The sequence below is a fragment of the Rissa tridactyla genome, chromosome 2 (genome assembly GCF_028500815.1).
Source record: "Rissa tridactyla isolate bRisTri1 chromosome 2, bRisTri1.patW.cur.20221130, whole genome shotgun sequence".
Classification (NCBI taxonomy): Eukaryota; Metazoa; Chordata; class Aves; order Charadriiformes; family Laridae; genus Rissa; species Rissa tridactyla.
In genome coordinates, this window is record NC_071467.1 from 66025678 (window position 1) to 66041906 (window position 16229).

Below are 16229 nucleotides of genomic sequence, written 5' to 3' on the forward strand. Positions count from 1 at the left end.
CTCTTCTTTATCTGTCCTCGGGTATCATAAGAAATTTACAGGAGGAGTTCTGGTCCAATTGTGACAAAGCTGCCACATCTCAATAAACAAACAGGGACTTGAAATTAAATTCATGTGAGAGGGACCTTGGAAACAGTAGGGGGTACAAATATCAGTTGTGTCTCCGAGGTATGGAATTTCTTGGGACCCGTTCTCATTTGCTTATGTGTATTTTTAATTAAGTAGAATTTAATTTGATGTCCCATTAGAAGTACATCCAAAGGGAACTGCTATATGCCCCTTATCAAGTGTTTCTATGCTTCTCTCTTACAACAGGGTGACTTTTGCACTGGGATCAGCTTTTATAAATAAATAAAGCAATCTATCTGTAATTGGAGAGTCTAGTGTTACTAAACCCAGGATTTTTGTAAGACACCCCTGCAGTACCTTAGTTTCCATTTATCAGCTTGTATTTGTATGTGCCTGTGCTTCAGAAAATGTTTAACCAAGGAAGAAACTGTCCCTTATCCCCATCCCCACTTATTTCACGGAAGAATCCATTGTTTTGATGTAAACTTTATTTGTGCATGTGAAAAAGGCTTTGCGTTTCACATTAGTGACAGCGAGAGGAAAGAAGGGGAGAAGTTGTCAAATGACTGTGTTGGCTAAGGATGGTTAAGGAAGGTTGCAGAGCTTAATTCCGGACTGATGTTTTTCTTCTCTTCAGCGCCTTCCTCCTTTACCACCCGTTGCTAAGGACAAATACAAAGAAACTTGTGAGAACAACATAAAGCAAAGTTGCGGTACAGGGAAATATAAAGACTATCTGAGCATTGGTTACAAACGTTCCCAGGTCAGAGACCAAAGGTCTGTGTTACACTTTGAAAAACACTTTTTGAAACTAGAGAACTCCAGTCCTGTCTCCAGTCCTCTACCATATACCGATACTACCATAATGAGATTCCTTACTGATGCATTCAGGTATAGACTAGGCTTCTTCATACTTTGGTTTGATTTATCTAGGTGTGGGCCACATTAATGTGGCAGGGTGATGTGGAAAACTTGTGCTGTTCTCTGCTTTGAGCTGGTAAGTGCAGGTAGATCCCTCTGCTTTTGACCCAGTGAATTTCTTTCAAAAGGAAAGAAAGCTAAGCTGTTCTAAAAGGCCACAAAAAGTGGACTCATGGTTCCTGTCTGTCAGCTTGATAACTCCATTCTCATGTTTCACTATTTCCGCACACTTATATCTGTTTTGTATGTTCAAATGTGAAGCTCTTGGTTTGGTCCTGAATTTGTGTTAGAAAAAAACCTAAATGAACTTCCACTGTGGTGCAGATGAAAGCATCACCTAAACTTCCACTGGCCTTTTTTCTGTCACTATGTGTTTCAGGTTTCTCTCTCTGCTATCCACCCCTATCTGTGCAACTTTATGGGCACAGTTATTTCCACTAGTTGCCTATCTGCAAGGAGAAATGATCCTTCAAGTACAACGCAGCCACTTCTCTTATTTACATCCCTTCATCTAGTAAATGTATACTTGAGCTGAAATACTGCTGACTTCTTGGAAGTCATTTGTTGTTTCATGGTTATTAGGAGGACCTCTCACTTACAGATGGACTGGACAGTGGAAGTTGTACCGCCCCTGGGAGTTCCGCCTCCGTAGGATCTGGCCTCCTGGGACATCATCTGAGAGGCCCGGGATCCACTGGAGATCCCGCTGCTGGTAAAACCTGATGAATGGGTTGAGCCTCTGGCACCTACAACAGTTACAAAGGAGATGTTACTGACTGGAAGGAAGCTTACAGGATAATTATAAACTACTATGCTTTTTAAAAAAGTCAAGGCTAGCAAACGTATCAAAAGACAAGAAGACTGCTGATTACTTGACTTGTTCCATCAGCATACTGCTTTTTAGCTGCCACCTTGAGGAAAGGACATTTGCAGTGTTTTGTGGCTGTTCCCAGAACACAAAGAACATCTACGACTCTTGCACAGACTATTTTTGATACATTTGGATCTCCAAAACAGTTTCAGCACAGTCTGTCTCTGCTGAAATCGCAGTTTTCTGAAGAGCTGCTTGAGGACTGTGGAACAAACCCTGCAGGAACTAAGGATTGTTGCAGACCTCACCGCTCGCTGTTCCAGGTGACAGATATGCTCCTTTCACTTCACTTTCCACAGCATAGACCTATGCATAATAGATACCTGTAGAATTCAAACACTGCAAGCTGTGGTAGCCAGTGGCCAATTTATATGTATGTCTCCATCTCATTACAAATAAGCCTTAAGCAAAGTATTCCATTGCAAACTGTTCTTCTCCTGAGGGAGGAGTAAAGCATTAGCAATGACAAATGTTAGTGATAATGCTTAAAGCATTCCTGGAGGATGCTCAAATATTTTGGTGATGAGCTTGTTATAACATCTTCTGTAAAGTGACACTGAACAATACTCATGCTCTGCTGCAGAATCAGCCGCTCCTTCGAGCGTGTTTGTTCTGGGGGGGAGGAAGGGTTACAGTCTGAATGAAAAGGTTAAGAAGATGTGTTTGAAGAGCGAGAGATTTCAGTGAGCACCTGCGGAAATGAAATCAGGCCCTTTTAGCTCTCAATCAGGCAAAGAATGTGTGGCAAGCTCTCCTGCTGCAGGGAGCCAAAGCTCACACCTGCCTTGGCAATGTTACAGAGCGAGCATTTTTCACATGGATAAAAGCTCTTTTGGAATATCTCCTGTAGACATGGCTAAGGCTTCCTTGACTCACGCAGATTTCTCCTGACCAAAACAGTGGTTTTCATAAAAGTCCATAATTGATATAGACACTGCAAGAATAAAGTTAGGCGTTGTTAAATGTTTACTTTGCTTCTCTCTCGTCTAAAGCTTCTCAGCACATGAAGGGATGCAAGTCTGCAGCCTTGTAGTTTAGAAACAGCAACTTCATATTCTCTATAGGGCATCACCACTGAAGAGTTTGACACTGGTTATGGGTGTGCTGAGTACTGCTTTACAACCCATATTTGTAGCAGAAGGCAAGATTTTGCATCTGACTCTGCTCTAGTATATGATTAAATTAAGTAATTGGCATCTCCCATGTACTAGGGTTTCTGCTGCTAATGCAGCATGGCACCTGAGAGCAGCTCTTCTGCTCTTCCCTGTCTCGGTCCTCCTCCTCTCCTGACCCTCTCTCACATTCCGTCCCTCTGCCGCTACCATCCCTTAAGCTCTTTGCTATTGAATATTCAATAAACACCGTATTCAGTAATCTAAACTCACTGATCAAATCATACAGAGTAAAAATTACAAAATGCCTCACAAGAGTCACACGCAGTATCTCTCCAAATGACCCTCACGTCACTTATTCCCTCACTGTCTAAAGAGCCTCATGCTATGAATAATATTGGCAGCAATGCAAATCATGTCTTTAAAAAACCAAACTTGAGTATCCTCTCAATCAAGCTTATCGCATTTTTTACTATTAAAAGACCTAAATCTAGACCCTGGCCAGCTCACCTGGCCAACCACCCACTTTATGGCTGGAAGAGTCAGGTTCAGCTCCATCCTTCAGTAGACTTCTAGCTGCTAACTATAAAAGGAGAAGACCAGCGGCTGACCAATATGGCAGAGATCCTCACCTATAACCAGCCTGCTGCTTAGCACACCCCTGACACGTGGGAGATGTGGGTCCAAGAGCTCTAGGCAGAAACCGTTTTGAAGCCTTTATCCAAGGTCAACAAACTAACTACTGTGCTGCTAGGTAAAGCAGGATTGCATGGGGCACTCTCTTCCGTGGAGTTATGCCTGTTTAGAGGCTGCCTGCTGAATCAGGTCACACAGGCAGGACTGGCGGGGAGAATACCTTGTGCATGAATCCCACGGGATCTGGGGTTAAACAAGTGCCAAGCTGCTTAGAGTCGTCAGGTCGGGGATTGCTCTGTGCATGCGACAGAAAGGCAAGCACCTGCAGGGTTAGCTCATGTGGAAGCCACCTATGCCTAATTTTAGTAGTTAGATATGTGCTGTCAAGGATGTGTATATATTCCCTTCGGGAATTCAGCTCTTGGACTGCAGCTAATTTCCCTCTGCTATAGCATTTGTGGAAGGTTTTATGCGTTCTTACTGTATGGATGTATGTGAGTAAAGAGCAAGGGAAGTCTGGTAATTTATATGAAATGTAGGTACACAGATCATGTTCTTGCATAAGTGTATCATTGCTTATTGCTACCGTGACTTTCCGTATTATTGATGATTCCTAGCAGAACGGAGAGATAGCACAAACTTCAAATAAATGCTGCCCTGAATGTCATGAATACCACATATGTATGTGTACATTCGTGCGTATCTACCTGCACAGAAAACACCCTTAATAGCATCCCACTCATAACATGTGGTTAAATATAGGAATTTTTTGTCTTCAGTGCTATACAGGAATAGAGGACAGAAGAGATCAATTGGCAAGCTGATTTTCAAGGAAAAAAATTAATTGTTTTTCCCTATGCCCTGAACCACAAAACCACAAACACACGAAATTGCTCATACCCATTTGTTGGAGAGTAGAGGTAGGGCCTCCAGAATGCACACCTCCACCAGACGCTCTTGCTTCTTGGGACATCATCGATGAAGCAAGCGATCCTCCTCTGATCCCGGAGGAAGTGAAACCAGCGTTGCGGACGTTTTGGTCGGACATTTCTGTTTCTGATGGTGTGGAATCCACTGAAGCACTGCAAGGCTCAGCCAATCTTTTTATACACTGTCTAGCTAACAGCAGAGAAATGAAACTGCTCCCATGATCAGAAAGAAATGAAACCAAAACTGATCCTCATCTGGGAAAAGAAACTGAACTTTGGAACATGCTTTTTTTTTGCTGTTGTCAGGGTGAAGTTTAGGCAAACCAATTAATTTCCACTTATGATACTTTAAACAAATTAGTAGCGTATGAATCATTGATTAGCCACTGATGTGTCTGAGAACTTTGCTTCTTTTGGATTGCACTCGATTGTACTGAATTGCACCCATAGAAGACAGACCCTCATTTTAAGAATTAATACAACTCTGAGTAAAGAATCATAGAATCATAGAAAGTGTTGGGTTGGAAGGGACCTTTAAAGGTCATCTAGTCCAACCCCCCTGCAGTAAGCAAGGACATCTTCAACTAGATCAGGTTGCTCAGAGCCTCATCAAGCCTGGCCTTGAATGTCTCCAGGGATGGGGCCTCCATCACCTCTCTGGGCAATCTGTGCCAGTGTCTCACCACCCTCATTGTAAAGAACTTCATCCTAACGTCTCATCTAAACCTACCCTGCTCGAGTTTAAAACCATTGCCCCTCATCCTATCGCTACATGCCCTTGCAAACAGCCCCTCCCCAGCTTTCTTACAGGCCCCCTTCAGGTACTGGAAGGCTGCTATAAGGTCTCCCCGGAGCCTTCTCTTCTCCAGGCTGAACAACCCCAACTCTCTCAGCCTGTCTTCACAGGAGAGGTGCTCCAGCCCTTTGATCATCTTTGTGGCCCTCCTCTGGACCTGCTCCAACAGGTCCATTTCCTTCTTGTGCTGAGGGTTCCAGAGCAGGACACAGTACTCCAGGTGGGGTCTCACAAGAGCAGAGTAGAGGGGCAGAATCACCTCTCTGGATCTGCTGGCCACAGTTCTTTTGATGCAGCCCAGGATGCAATTGGCCGTAGACAAAAAGACAGGAGACAAAAAGGCAGCAAAGTGGTGGTCATGCAGATACTGCAACTTGGGTTGGTTATAGCACCCAGAGTTCACCTGTGGTACAGCTACCCCTGAAAAAAAAAAAGGTTTACAGAGAGCTGGAAATAATAACTTGGTAACAACCAATGGTTGAAATTAATTTCTTTATGGAAGGAACTGTTAGGGGACCTTGCATCACGCGAGCAGATTGGCACAGATGTTTTGTTCTTCCTTATGCAAATCCTGCTAAAGTGGAGCCTCCATCTTTAATGAACAGGCCTTTGCAAATGGCACACGCTCCTTTATAGCAGTTTTTCTTAGCCAGTAGTTTAAATAAGGCCGTTTAAAAATCCATGGGCCTCCTCCCATAGGTAAAGAGGAACATCTGATTAGGACACACAGGGATAGCTGTCAAAGTGGAAATATACAAAATTAAAATACAGCATTTTCATGGTTGTATAATATCTATATCTTATACATGGTGGGTTATAGAACAAAGGATGCAAACTCCGTTCCTCTCTTCTTATATGAGGTATTTGTCTGAGCCGTGGGATATCTGATCCGTGTACCTCTGAGCAGCACTGCTCTTTTAACGCTCTTCTTTCATTCAATTTTTCTTTATATGTTAGTTTTCTTTAATTCTAATGTTTGTTATTTTTATTTTCTACTCTGCTTGTATCAGGGCTTCTGTAATTATGATGCATCTTTATCCCCGTAATTTCTCAAGTCTCTCATTTATCATTTTGAATTACTTAATGTTATAAAATATCTAAAGTTGCAGATTAAATGCAAGTAAAATTCCATGTAAGAATAGGACAATTAATGCTATAGGTCCTCTTCAAAGTGACAATAAAACCAAACACGTCACTTTCTTTGTACATATTGCTACAGATCCTTCCTTCAAAACTGCTAAAATCTTTCGGTGCTTTGTTGGTATAATTTATTTAATATTCCAAACAGCTCATCAGGAAATGGCGATGAAGTCTGGCAAAGCCATGGGGAATGAAAGCTTCACAAAGTTGCAGAGACTCTATACGTGATGATCTTTTACCCAGTCCTAAACCACAATTCATAACAGATACACACAAAGTTGTTTAACTAAAAATAGTTAAAATTGGATAAAGTAAAAGAGTTATTGCAAGCAAAGTGCCTCAAGGCAACTAATGATTGGCAGAGACATCAGTTAAAAATAAGGGAAAGGAGAAATTAATAGTAGTCTCATGAAAACAAGGAGAAGAAATTCAGTGTAATAAGGAAAGGGAAGCCACCGAGGGGATTCAAGGGAAACCTCTGTTTACAAGTGTGCCATGGACCTAGTCAGCAAGGAGGTGGCTCTAAAATCTGCTACATGGTTGCAGTGAGTTGGATGAGGAACATGTGAGTAGGCAGAGATGACAAGGTGCTAAACGCAGCAGAGCTCTGCCCACCTTCATGCTCTTGTTCCTGTAGTGGCACGGAAAATCTAAGTTATAGAGAAGTTCTGACCTGGAAGGGGTTTGCTTTTACTTGCTTTCAGCTTATTATGAAAACTTGGGACAACCTCTTGTATGAAAATAAAAAGAAAAGAAGGTCAATCTCTCGTACGTGTGTCAGGGCTCAGCCCGCTATCAGGTCTTAACAGGCCTGGCCAGCCTCCCCTGGGCATTCAGTCCCTGCCTGAGCCATGCTGTCTGCAGCTCCATCACAGCCATACCTCATTGATCCAGACTGAGCTGCAGCCTGTTGACCTTGCACCTGCCTGGTTGGCAAGGATAGACTTGCCCAGCAATCACTGGACTGTGACTGACCCTGTCTACCGTCACCATGACTCAACTTGATTTTTTGACTCATGTTTCTGGCTTAGCCATGGACTTTCCTCACCGCTACACACTTGCCTGATGGTTTGGATTCTCGGATCACCCTGCCTATCATCTCTGGGTCTGCTGTGCCTTGCTGTGCTGTGGCAACGTGTGACATGACTAACATCACAGCCTCCAGGTTAAAAATGCCCAGTGTCATTGCTGAAGTGGGACAGGGAACAAGAACTTGGTCCCTGCGCCCACAGCTTCCAGAGGTCTTCTCCCTCCACCGATCCATCCAGAAAGAAGTCCTTCTCCTCTGTGTGCTGTCAGCTTTGCGTGAGATGTTTCCCTAAATGATCCCCTGCCTTTTTCCACTTTGTTTTACTGGTATTTCTGGTTAAGAAGTGTAACTTCCAAGACGTTAGGCAAGTGTAGTTGATGTGCACAGAAGCACTAAGGCAGCTGTAAGTCTTTGTGGACTGTTTGCCAAAAATCCAAGCAGTGATAATTTAAGAGCCAAACTGATGCCACTTCTAGTTACAGTATGGAAGGAAAGAGAAAATAACTCATTTGTATCACCGAGCCTGACATTATAACAGTAAATTGGATCTGGGAGAATATCTGAGTAATTTCCCTGCTTCAGAAGCTAAAAACCTGAGGAGAGGAGATGACCTGAAAAGCATCCAGCGGCACTCTAAGCCTCAGAGAACAGAGAGTCAAAGCCATGAATACCAAGAGTACAACTGCCTTTAATTTTCAGTGTCACTACAATTTCAGTAGCCTTAGGTGCTGCAGCATTTATACATGTAGCTAACATAGTTTGATGTTTAACTCCCTGAGTTTCAGGTTCAAATGAAATCCTTTGGTGTCAAAAACTGTCCAGACTGTGTGCTCTTTGAAAGGAATTGGAAAACCAGAGGCTTGATTGGAAGTACTTCGAAAATTTGAGCCATGGGCATCCTTCCCTTCTTCAATTAAAAATATTAAAAAAAAATATATATAAAAAATGTGCTAAACTGAGAAAACCAAACAAATCAACACAGCCAGATGTACATGTGACCCTTCTGTATTTTGCTCAGGAATGACCTTACTCACTTGTGTCTGTGGATATAAACTGCTGTGTCTCTTCAGTACATTTTCCTTGAAGTCCTCACTAGTGTGCCACTTAGAGATATCTTCCTCACAGTGAAGCCGGGCAGCTCATCACAGATTAATCTCTGCGTAGCCTGCTTTTGGTAGTCACCTTTTTCATTCCAATAACATGTTCATTGAAGTCACTTTTTTATAAACATTTTCCCATAAACCTCTGTTTCAAAAGAGATTATTCAAACAGCTTTTAAACAATTACTCTTTTGAAGGGTCTAATTGAAGGAAATAAACCTGCAGAGAATCTGACTGAACCAAAGATCTTCAGCAGCCAAGATTATCTATCTGTCACCCTGTGACCTATTTCCTTCACACTACTTTTTAATTTTTGTAGCAATTATAGTGTATATGGATAATACCTATTAGCATATTTATGGTCATTGCTTCATATTTATTGTCTGCACAACTCATTAATCTTCATCTAGTGTGTGAGGCTGACAGCTCAATCTATTTTGCAATCTCTGGGCAGCAGCCATATCCAAAAAGCTTTTGTTTCCCTGTAAATAAACTGTGTTCGGGACCAGAGGACAATGGTACATCATGCAGTGATTGACACAAGCCATGGCTGCTAATCAAAAGTAGATTTTATTACCAGCTGAGTCAAGTGCATTATGGGGCCATTGTTCTAGTGCTGTCAGGGCAAGAGCATACGTAGTCAGTCACCTTCTCAAGATGGGTTGATTGTTCTCCAAGATTAGACAGAGTTGCCTTATTATCCATCCCAGACAACAAGGCATCTCACCCAAACAGACGCCTTTACAGAAACTGCCTGTACATTGAATTGATTTGAATTGCTAATGCATAATCTGTCCAGCACAGATGTGCAATGAATATTTGGATGTTGTTTTGCATGTCAGTGGAGAAGGCTGAATGATGAGGTGATGATCATTCAGTGATGGGTACTGGACATTTGCCAACAATTGAGTTTGAGCACTTTCCCTGACAGTAATCAGATCAGCTTCCAAAACGTCTTTTCTTCAATTCACTGACAATTTATGTTAGAAGATAATGCAACTCTCTCACAGTTAACACAGTTGGCAGCAATTTGCATTTTTTTCATATAATTAAATTTTTCATTTCACCCAAGAAGAAATACATACAAGCCACTTATAACCAATATACAGATTCCAAGATCCTTCCAAAGCAACTCCACTTGAATAAGAGGCTATCTAGATAAGTCAAGAACATTGAAACTCTCCACAATACAGGTGGCACTAGTTTTCTTAGTTATAAAGCTACATTTGCTGTTAAAAATTAGGAACCTTGTTATCAGGCCGTATTAGGTAATCTCTCCAAAAAAAGCAATTAATGTAATAAGCACTTAACATATGACCATGGTCATGCTTAGACAAGGTCAACAAACACAATGTTCTAATTTAAAAATTTTCAGTCTCTGTCAGGAGGATCGACTTAGTATAAAATAGGAACAGAAATGAACACTACAAGACTTATATTATGACATCAAGGGACCGATGTGAGCTCATATAGTGACATCCCATGATTCGTGGGAGTGTGAAAGAGGTCTTTATGTAGTCACAATCATAGAATCATACAGAAATTTAGGTTGTAAGGAAGCTCTGGAGATCACCCGTTCTAGCCAGGGACCTACCCTGTTACTTGCTTAGACACTCACTTGGTTGAGTTCTGAGTATCTCCAAGGATGGAGATTCCACATCCTCTCCGGGCAACTTGCTCCAGTATTTGACCACCCTCATAGTGACTTTTTTCCCTGTATTCCTAGGCAGAATTTTGCAGCTTACGTCTGTTGTCCTTTCTCTGTGCTCCTCGGAGGAGATTCTCTGTCTTCTTTATATCCCTCATTCTTTCAGATCTAAAAAGCACAGTTAAAACTCTACTTTTAAGACATAAGTAGCAAAAAAGCTACTGATAGCTTAGGAAATCAGGGGCTTATGGGGACACTTCTGATACCTTAAAAATTTTACTTTCTGACTTTATTTAGGTGTGCGTCTAGTGTATCTCTAATCATATAACAAAATGCTTTACCTCAGAAATAAATAATAATGCTTCTCAAGAATTTCTAGAGCTCTTTTTAGAATATACATTAATTAATGTATGTTTGTTATCTGTCTTTCCAAGGTAAAGATAATTACTCCTGAGCGTGTGGTAGAGGGAAGAATCAAATTAAAGAAAACCTTCAATTTGCCGGTCTTCCCACTAGTGAAATTTACTATAGCTAAGGAAAGAGAGGGAAGTGATTCAGCCAGAAGTTTTACAATCAAGGTCAGAAAGGATTTTATGGCTAAGTCTGATTTTTCCGTGTGTCAGCGTTGTTCAGGGTTAGGCTCTCATTTGAATTTTTATTATCATTTTCATCTGTCAAAAGCATGACACTATTATCCCTGCATTACAGAAGAAACAAATCACACAGTTGCACTGGTGGCCTTTTGGAGGAAGAACATTCCAATTTTGGATGCCTTAATTTTGTGTGCTATTAAAAAGAGAACCGTGTAATGTGTAATACCTGTAGACACTGCATACTTATAATATCAGCTGAAATTCCATGGATTTTCCAGCTAGAAATCCAGAAAAAAGCCTTTGAGTAAGTGGCCTAAGAAGACTAAGTTTAGATCTCGAATCAAGTTAGATGGCAAAAGCTTACCAGATGTCCACTTCGCACATCTGAATTCCAGCGTGCACCCCTCAGGGCTCGCCCCAGTTGGATCCTACCCCACACTGGCACTTCTGCTTTTGACCTTACCATTATGTTTGTGAGCACAGTCAGTCTTGATGTTGTAGTTTAAGCCCTGACTTTTGTCCGTAATCCAAACATATGGGAGGAGGCCCTGCTCAAAACAGACACTGCAACAGAAGGAGCAGTGTTGCCTTGAATGCAGTATCCCAAGCTCAGAGGATTCACCCTCATCAGGACTCGGCCCTTTGAGGGCAGCACCATAGGAACCGGGACTAGAAGCACCACTCAGCCACGGAGTCATATTCCCATTTACTCTCTGCCTCCAAAGAAGTCTTCATTATTTTGTTGGGCTTCCCGCTGATCCTTTCATTTCCCATCCTCAGCTATCACATGCTTTTGAGGCACTGAAGTGAAAGCCTGGGCATCATTCTCAAAGCTGTTAGTTTCTGCTGCAGGGAGGGTGGTACTTGAAAGATGTCATGGAATAGCTAGAGCTTAATGCTCTTAGTGAAACTAATTTTTTATCCCAAGACATTTAACACAAACGATTATTCCTGCACTGAAGGATCCTTTCCTTAGGGCTAAAAGTCTTATTTTCCAAAGCATGGAAAGTTACTTCAGCTGACAAATGAATGTCAGAGGCATGGTCTTTTATTTTTCAAGCCTGAAAATGGAGGTAAAGATACACAAGAATTGTCCCCTTATATATTCTGTTAAAGAAACATATAGGTAATTGGTAAAACTGTGTCATCTGATGGGTAAAAGTTCCACTTGATTTTGAGGTTGTAGTCTTCCCATGAGCATTTATATTAACAAAACCTCAGAATACAGGAATACAGACTATTCTAGATTGTAGGAACTAAAAGAGTATTACACAGTCTTGAAGACCAGATGTATAGACATGAAGGAAAATTGTAAGTCTTTCTGGAACCTAGGAAGAAGATTCATGAAGGCAATTGACCAAGCCACTAATTGATTTTACCTCTCCCTTAAGAGAATATAAGATGCTTTTTTTTTTCTGGAAGAAATTTGGTGAAAACAAGAATAAAATATGAAGAAATGGAATGAATGGCCAAAGTGCTATTTTTAACAACACTGAGCTCCCACTGCTATTCAAATGTAATCACAATTGCTGTCTTAATAAAGCCATTTCAAAATACACCATCTACAAACATTAAGCAAGCATACATAAGCACAGGAACTTTTTCTAGTTCATGGGTGCCACATGGATAAGCCCATGGCAAAGTATGTGCTCCATGGTAAGTGGTGAGCAGGTCAGAATGGCTCAGGTCCCTCAGGGCAGCTGCTTCCTCAGCCAGGGAACCTGATCCAGCAGATGCTCCTAGGGCAGACCTGGTGGGTCCAGTTCCACAAAGAAGCAGCTGACAGAAAAGAAGGTTGTGATGCCTACCATCCATAGTCCAAGACAGAGGACATGAGTTCAGTGGTGGTCTCTGCTATGTGGGTTGTCAGCTCGGGTTTGTCAGAGCTAGGTTGATGGTTGGACTAGATGATCTGAAAGGTCCCTTCCACCCTCGTCGATTCTATGATTCTCTCTTCCTCATCTCCCATACTGCAGCTTCTGCATCCAAGGAGTGCACTCTAATCATGTGTGTCTGTGGTCAGCATTGCAGGGTCGAAGGGACCAAAACGAAGTAATGTTTTCAGAAATGAAAGGGCAAGTCTGGTCAAAAGATGAAAGCTGAGCACAGAGAGCTCAAAACATACAGACCTCTCCTTGCCTGTAAGCTGAAGGTAATATTATTTTCCTATTCCCAGGAGATTTCTGACACCACATATATTATGCTACTCAGGCATTATGGTAATAAGCATAGTATAAACATTTGATGTAGATAAAGAGGTTTAAAATGCTGATACAAGTGAGTATCTGTGAAAGCATAAGCGCTAGAAGTGCTTTTATGGGTGCTTTGAAAAGCAATTAATGACAAAGTGGCCAATGTGTTACGTGGGCAAGGGGTCTGAAGACCAGATGGCCTCATTTACTTCTCAGCTCCAACTGCAAGACACGTGGACAGGTTTCAGGCCATGCTTACAAAGGACCAAGAGGTTTCCTTGGAAGAGCAGTAAGAGTGGCTGGTTCTTTTGGACTCTTCTAGGCCCTTACAGCCTGTTTCAGTGAGGAAAAGCCTCTTATGTTCCTTGGTAACTTTTGCATCTGAAGGATGTTTGGATTTGGCATTAGACTTTTCTGTTTTGAGAATACAGGCTACATGTTTATATGACTTACTCTGTTATGCTGGAGTCTGAGTACCATCTGATTGAGGCTGGTGAGTCTGCTTACTGTCGTTGTTACAAATAAATATAATTCAGCATCTGAGGTATTGTAAAGGGTAGACAGTTATAGCAGCATGAGTAAAGATGAAGTGCAGTGAGAAAAGCACACAGTGAAAACCCTCCTTGGAAAGATGATGGAACGTGTCCTCTCAGCATCCATAAATAAGCACATGAACTATGAGAAAGCAACCAGCAATACTCAACGTGTATTTGCCATGGCCTTTGTTGTGTCAAAATGCCTTGTATCCCAAGTGCTGTGGAAGCTTTCGTAACAGAAAGGAAAAAAAATTCTCAAAAAAAAGCTATTCGTAAAGAAGTTTGCAACTGTAAACAAAAGAAACAACTTCCTCATCTCTACAGTATTTAGGGAAACATGTCTGCCCGTGAAGGCTGGACATGGATAAATGCATTAAAGTAATAGTGCCTTCAGCAATTAGGTAACTTGCTGGACATCTGGACATCTGCTGGACATCACCCATTTATGACGACGTAATGCAAGCTTTACAAAAAGGTTCTTCAAGCAGATCTGAATCCTTGTGGCTAGTTCTTAAATGGGAAAGAAAGTGCTTCTCTATTTATAATGCTAAAGCTGCTGGGCAAGACACAGTGGGAGACTTAAATTAAATGTCAAATCACGAGGTACTAACAATAAATAATGGAGAGATTTCTGTTGCCTTTGGTGGCTGCAGATAAGCCACTGGATAAACTATTTACTGCAGGTAGGTTGAGCAGTCCTAGATGGTTCATTCTGTCCTAGACGGATCATCTATGTGTTTTGTTTCTTGGATGAGTGAGCAGACTGGTGTGAGCCTGTGCTGCCCACATATCAGGGTCTTTACGGTCCCAGGCCCTGTCTGTACTATAAAGTGGCTGGGAATGTACCAAAGCTTCATGAGAAATCCTCTCTCATCTCTTCTCCTTATGCAATGTAGACCCATCTAGTGTCCTAGCCTTCCCTACTTGCCTGCATCATGTGCAAGCTGTGGTGGTGGCAGCATGCTTTGCAGATGGATGTGCCATTTGCAGGATGTCTAGTAGGAAGAGATGCTGATCCATGATCCAGCAGGGCATTAGCAGACAGAGAGGGAACACGAGATGACTTAGAGACAGGGATGTGATCCATTCACAGTGCCCATGACGTCTTCCTGCAGGATCTAACTGCTATTCTGTCCCTTGGGGGATACTGACACTTTCAAAATTTGGCTACCTGACCCCCTGGGATGTATAGCCACAATCAGACGGTGTTCAGGGGTCTCAGTGAGGCTGTGAACTCCTGCCTGGCAAAATCTAAGACTTATCTTCATCTTGTTGACTGCAAGGACAAGCTAAATGCCAACAAGCTTTACCACATCCTTATATGTGCAATTTGTTGCACCTTTTGTGGTTTCTGCAAAGCCTGGGAAAACTCTTTCACCAGGTATTAAGATAACATGACTATAATTTTTCAGGGTCCTGCACAAGTGCAGATGACACCAAGATGTGAAAAAGTGTTAATCCGGGGTTTGTAGAGCTGTGGATTCCTTTACAAGGTCTCACCCATACATCCAATCCCAAGGGGTCGTGTATCTGCAAGGAAGCAAGTGAGAGAGTTCCAGGAGGAAATCCATGCAGGAGCAAAGGGAGGTTCATTAGCAAAAGAGTTCCCAAACTTTCTGTCCATTTGCCATTTGTGCTCGTCCCCTGAGCCCACTCTGACAGAGCAAATGGACAGGCTCACCTCATCTCATTCTATTGTCCTGAGACGTCTCTACTTCTTGGTAAGGCTGATAATCCACACCGGAGCCTGTCCTGAGGAAGGCTGTACCTGGTTTGGCGTAGCTATTAGAGCACGGTGGAGAAACCTTTCTTGGATAAAGCTGACTGAGCAGAAGGCATCTTTCACCCTCACACGAGGAGCAGGGGATGGACAGAGGAAAAGGCACAACATGGATGCTTCTGTAACACTTGTTACTTCCCAAGAAATAGTAACTGCAGTCCTTGTAGGTTATGGTGGTTCTGCTTTCTGAGACTGTCCCCCCCACTAAGTTTGCAGACCTAGTGCCTGTCATAGCACCTGGGATGAGTGGTGGGGATGAGAGCTGTCAGGAGACACTGCCCATGGCCACAGCTGCAGGCACAGTGAGTGGCTACGAGGAAGCCACTCTGTGGTGTGTTTTTTCTCTATGCAGCAGCATCAGGTAGACACTAACATCAGGTAGACAGGAAAAAATTAGGCTGTAGGACCTGATTAATTGCAAGAGGTCACAATATCCCCTGGTGTATGCTTATTGCGTGACTGCAAAGGGGAAGAAGCTGCTGGAAATTTCCCTGGACACCATGATCTAGTGATACGTAAATCTATCTGTTTCTTACCAGTATCTGTCCTTTGTGCCCAGGTCCACTCTTGTTGGTCTGTTCCATTAAAACACTGGTGTGTGATGAGAGCATTGGAAAAAGGGAATGAGAGATGTCCCGGCCTATGAAGAAAATCATTCCTTGGTCTCTTGGTAAACACAAGGGTCTGTTTCTTAGGCTGAAGCATCTGCCCAGAAACCTCAGTCCTGATGGCAGAGCATCCAATAACTCTTTATTCCCCACAGTAGAGTGATATTTAGAAAGGTGTGCCACCCTGATGGGAAAGCCATGAAAAGTTCAGTTTAAATATCAGCAGCTATTCTAAGTGAAAGCGTGAATTGGACATGTTTATAGAGTG

General features: G+C 42.3%; 1 protein-coding gene across 1 annotated transcript; it reads right to left on the minus strand.

Annotated features, from left to right (window-relative positions):
* Positions 1 to 539: 539 nt before the first annotated feature.
* Positions 540 to 4695, minus strand: LOC128906317 (interferon alpha-inducible protein 6-like). Its single transcript, XM_054193399.1, has 3 exons — positions 4510 to 4695; positions 1590 to 1736; positions 540 to 731 (listed from the first exon to the last, which is right to left on the minus strand). The coding sequence occupies exons 1-3, from the start codon at positions 4655 to 4657 to the stop codon at positions 703 to 705; spliced, it is 324 nt and encodes a 107-aa protein (XP_054049374.1). The 5' UTR covers positions 4658 to 4695; the 3' UTR covers positions 540 to 702.
* Positions 4696 to 16229: the final 11534 nt, after the last annotated feature.

Bases quoted from the DNA above. Each gene is read 5' to 3' on its own strand.
- LOC128906317 (XM_054193399.1), bottom strand. From the start codon at position 4,657: ATGTCCGACCAAAACGTCCGCAACGCTGGTTTCACTTCCTCCGGGATC. The intron at 1,737-4,509 runs GTATGAGCAATT...TAACTGTTGTAG, and splicing joins CTCTACTCTCCAACAAATGG to GTGCCAGAGGCTCAACCCAT. The intron at 732-1,589 runs GTAAGTGAGAGG...ATTTGTCCTTAG, and splicing joins TTCCACTGTCCAGTCCATCT to CAACGGGTGGTAAAGGAGGA.